At 44.5% G+C, this 5,000-nt stretch overlaps 1 protein-coding gene across 5 annotated transcripts in view; it reads right to left on the bottom strand.

The window, feature by feature from the left end:
* The window catches only part of hbs1l (HBS1-like translational GTPase), a 56,544-nt gene that overhangs the window by 16,051 nt on the left and 35,493 nt on the right, over window positions 1-5,000 (bottom strand). For all 5 annotated transcript variants that reach the window (XR_006032220.1, XR_006032222.1, XR_006032221.1 and 2 more), the window contains exons 11-12: window positions 3,546-3,663; window positions 710-778 (exon numbers count right to left, since the gene is read on the bottom strand). Coding sequence is in view for 1 of the 5 variants with exons in the window: in XM_042094286.1 (XP_041950220.1) it covers window positions 710-778; window positions 3,546-3,663 (187 nt within the window). In the remaining 4 variants the exon portion in view is untranslated. The remainder of the gene's footprint in view (window positions 1-709; window positions 779-3,545; window positions 3,664-5,000) is intronic.

Genomic DNA, 5,000 nt, shown 5'->3' with positions numbered 1-5,000 from the left:
GGAACTCCGTGTGCAGCGTGAACTCTCACCAGGGACTGAGTGTGTGGGCAGCAGAAAGTGAGCTCAGAGGGAATACTGTAACTTAGGCATTAATTAATACACTCATAACAAGGACTAAAAGAGTGACACTGAAAGACATGAACTGAAGCATCAGGCAGGTGTGAAGGGCAGCCCAAGCTGCTCAGTAGGCAGTGTGTGTTGGACTGGGGAACCTACGTGTGTGTCTGTGTGTCTGTGTGTCTGTGTGTCTGTGTGTCTGTGTGTCTGTGTGTCTGTGTGTCTGTGTGTCTGTGTGTCTGTGTGTCTGTTAGGGGTGTCACGATTTCGATTTTATACAAGCGCCGCTGTAGCAGGCAGCTCACTGCGCCGGGATTAGTGTGTGCTTCACCTCACTGTGTGTTGACTGTGTGCTGAGTGTGTTTCACTAATTCATGGATTAGGATAAATGCAGAGACCAAATTTCCCTCACGGGATGAAAAGAGTATATATACTTATACTTATACTCGACCAGTGAGGGTCAGCACTGGCATTCTGTTGTGTGGAGAGGACCACAGCTTATCTCTGCTGTGTTGGTCAGTGACTAGAGTTTGCTTCTGTGAGACTCAGTGTCACTAATGGGGTTGCACCAACAAGATGGCCGTGCAGATGTGCATGTGCGTGAGGCTGTGAGGTGAAATGCAGGTTTGACTTGGCGTTTGGCAACTCTTACCTTTGAAGACGTCAGACACACAGAGCCTGAAAGGCTTCTCTACTGATCTCTGAGGAGGCTTGAACCCATCTACAAGAGAGAGAGAGAATGAGAGAGAGTGTGAGAGAGAGGGACAGAGAAAGACAGAGAGAGAGACAGAGAGAGAGAGAAAGAGAGTGTGTGTGAGAGAGAGAAAGATAGAGAGAGAGAGAGAGAGCGAGAGAGTGTGAGAAAACAAGACAATATGAGAAAACGAAAAACAACTAGGGAGAAAGACAGCATTCTAGAGGAACTACCCTGAGGAGAAAAAAAACACTGAGACAAAGAGAGGGAGAGAGAGAGAGAGAGAGAGAGAGAGAGAGAGAGAGAGAGAGAGAGAGAGAGAGAGAGAGAGAGAGAGAGAGAGGGAGGGAGGGAGGGAGAGAGAGAGGGAGGGAGAGAGAGAGAGAGAGAGAGAGAGAGAGAGAGAGAGAGAGAGAGGGAGAGAGAGAGAGACAGACAAAGAGAGAGAGAGGGAGACAGACAGAGAGAGAGAGACAAAGAGAGAGAGAGGGAGACAGACAGAGAGAGAGAGAGGGAGACAGACAGAGAGAGAGAGACAAAGAGAGAGACGAATGCCACTTCCTCACAGAATGTCCCAATTATCAACACTTAAGAGCTATATTCTACCCACAAATTGAAATCACTTGTCCCGGCTTTATGACTGCCACCAATGAACAAAAACTACAATTCCTCCTGGGAGAAATAGATAAATGTGCCCACTTAGCATACCAATATTTACAGTCCTGCCACATTTTAAGAGAAAACTTCACATAGAAAAAAGTGCATACAGTATATAGTTTTTGGTAAATAGTTTTATATAGACTATTGTTTAAGTTTAAGTTAAGCTTACTTAAGATCAATTTCTTTATTTATTCTATGTTGCTATAAGTTTCCTTTTATATTAATCTTACATAACTCTAAAGTTTTTAAAGTTTTCTAAGTTTCCTTTCTGTTACAAATCACAAATTACTTTAGATACAGTTTTTTTTTTTTTTTTTAAATAAGTTTCCTTTAGATTTAGATTTAAGAATACATGTTTAAGTTTCCTTTAAACCTGGATTTAGTTAGTATTTTTCTTAAACATAAGTTTTCTTTCTTTTAGTTTAGTATTATAAGTTTCCTTTCTTTGACCCCCCTTAAAACAAATATTGTATCTGTTTGTATTGTCATGTTACTGCTTTGGCAACACTATTTTCTGAGTCATGCCAATAAAGCACATTTGAATTTGAATTTGAGAGAGAGAGAGAGAGACAGACAGAGAGAGAGAGAGAGGGAGAGAGAGAGAGAGAGAGAGACAGACAAAGACAGAGAGAGAGAGAGGGAGACAGACAGAGAGAGAGAGAGAGAGACAGACAGACAGAGAGAGAGAGAGAGAGACAGACAGAGAGAGAGAGAGAGAGAGACAGACAAAGAGAGAGAGAGACAGAGAGAGAGAGCGAGAAGGAGACAGACAAAGAGAGAGAGAGAGGGAGAGAGAGAGAGAGAGAGAGAGAGAGAGAGAGAGAGAGAGAGAGAGAGAGAGGGAGGGAGACAGACAGAGAGAGAGAGAGAGAGAAGAGAAGAGAAGAGAAAGCACACAGAGGGAGGAAGCAATACTGAGACAGAAAGAGAGAAACAGAGAGAGAGGACCAGCAGCATGCTGTCGCTTGGTCAGCGTTTCTCGAGCACAGAATCGCTGAGTCACTCGCACCCCAGCTGCCACTTTCCCCACCCTGAGTTCAGGGCACTCGGACAATCACGCTTTGGTAGAACCGGATCTCTACACGCTGGCTGCTCTCGGTACTTGGATGAAGTCATCATCACTGAGGCTTCCTCTGCAATACACACATTCTGAAAGCACCCCAACAATGCCACACGGAGAGCCACACACTGCTCCCAACTAAACGAAAACTACGATGTCATACTGCACCAGTTTATATGAAAACTACGATGTCATACTGCACCAGTTTATATGAAAACTACGATGTCATACTGCACCAGTTTATATGAAAACTACGATGTCATACTGCACCAGTTTATATGAAAACTACGATGTCATACTGCACCAGTTTATATGAAAACTACAATGTCATACAACTCCGGCCTGTATGAAAATAAGGATGCCATATGACTTCAGTCTATATGAAAATAACTATGCTTTACTATTCCAGTCCATCTGCAAATCCTGATGCCACACTGTCCATTCTATAGGTCAATAACGATGCAATTCAGTTCCAGTCTATATGAAAATAACAATGCCATAACTAGAACTAATAACGATGCCATACTCGTAGCGCACGATCACAATACCAAACTATGTGTGAGCGCGCATATATGCTGGTGTGCACGTTGGGGGTTTCACGACTACTGATTTCTACTAGTTGCCAAGTTTCACATAATGTTTATGTACCGGTACAGCACTGCTGGCAACATTACTTATTCGTGAAAACTGTTGGCAGCTCACACACGCTGAAGTACTTCCACGAATGTCTAGCCCATTTAGCCTTTAGCCATTTTGTCCATAATTACTTGACAGCTACCTACAGCTTTAACTAGGTTTAATGATTTTATTTATGGACTAGCAACTAGATGACGATACAGTGTATGTGTGAGTTGACTAAGTGTTCTGAATGTAGCGTAGTCCTGTTCTGAATGTCTGTCAGCATGAGGTGTCAGAGCTGCTACCTGCGTATGTCTCTGCCATGAGTCAACCTTTCCCTGGAACTTGTGGACATCCAATCTGCTCTGTGTGTGTATGTGGTATGTGTGTGTTATGTTTGTGTCTGTGTGCGTGTGTGGTATATGTGCGTATGCATGCGTGCGTGTATGTTCTTACCTATCTGCTCCACCAGACAGGGGCCCTTGTACCAGGAGACGAGCTCAGACACACTGCTCTTGCTGCTCAGATTCTCTCCTGAGAGTCCACTCGTAGGGATGTAGAACACATCAGAGTCCTATGAACCACACACACACACACACACACACACACACACACACACACACACACACACACACACACACACACACACACACAAGGAGGGTATGAAGCGCAACAGGAGCATCGGTGCCCAGTTCCACACACAGGCCCAGTAGGGACGCAGGTTTGAGTCAGGCCTGAGGTCAAAGGTCATCTTCCAAACATGCTCTCCATCTCACTGCTAAACATGCTCTCATCTCACTCCTAAACATGCTCTCATCTCACTCCTAAACATGCTCTCATCTCACTCCCAAACATGCCCTCATCTCATCTCACGCCTAAACATGCCCTCATCTCACTCCTAAACATGCTCTCATCTCACTCCTAAACATGCTCTCATCTCACTCCCAAACATGCCCTCATCTCATCTCACTCCTAAACATGCTCTCATCTCACTCCTAAACATGCTCTCATCTCATCTCACTCCCAAACATGCTCTCATCTCACTCCTAAACATGCTCTCATCTCACTCCTAAACATGCCCTCATCTCACTCCCAAACATGCTCTCATCTCACTCCTAAACATGCTCTCATCTCATCTCACTCCTAAACATGCTCTCATCTCACTCCTAAACATGCTCTCATCTCATCTCACTCCTAAACATGCTCTCATCTCATCTCACTCCTAAACATGCTCTCATCTCACTCCTAAACATGCTCTCATCTCATCTCACTCCTAAACATGCTCTCATCTCATCTCACTCCTAAACATGCCCTCATCTCATCTCACTCCTAAACATGCTCTCATCTCACTCCTAAACATGCTCTCATCTCACTCCTAAACATGCTCTCATCTCACTCCTAAACATGCGCTCATCTCATCTCACTCCTAAACATGCTCTCATCTCATCTCACTCCTAAACATGCTCTCATCTCATCTCACTCCTAAACATGCTCTCATCTCATCTCACTCCCACTCCTACTCTTCAATGATATTTAACTAAAAGGCAGGCGCTTGCACGCATACTCACGTTCACACACACACCCACACAGGCACTCACATGCACAGATTCACACACACGCGCACAAAAACACACACAGGTACAGTACACAGCTTTCATGTAGTACACAACTCACGTCTTGGGAGTAAGCAGCACACAAACCACATCCACATGAAACTCTCAGACACGCCTTACACAACAACCATCAGAGTCTGACATGCGCATACACACACACACACACACACACATGCCCCTACACAAAGACCATCAGAGTCTGACGCACCACACCCAGGTACTCCATACCACTCACACAACTCACTTTCACAAACAAATTAACAAACACACAGACAAAATCCGTGCCTTGGTACACAGA

Source organism: Alosa sapidissima, chromosome 6, assembly GCF_018492685.1.
Source record: "Alosa sapidissima isolate fAloSap1 chromosome 6, fAloSap1.pri, whole genome shotgun sequence".
Lineage (NCBI taxonomy): Eukaryota > Metazoa > Chordata > Actinopteri > Clupeiformes > Clupeidae > Alosa > Alosa sapidissima.
Note: the sequence above shows the minus strand (reverse complement) of the source record. Positions and strands in the feature narration are given on the sequence as shown.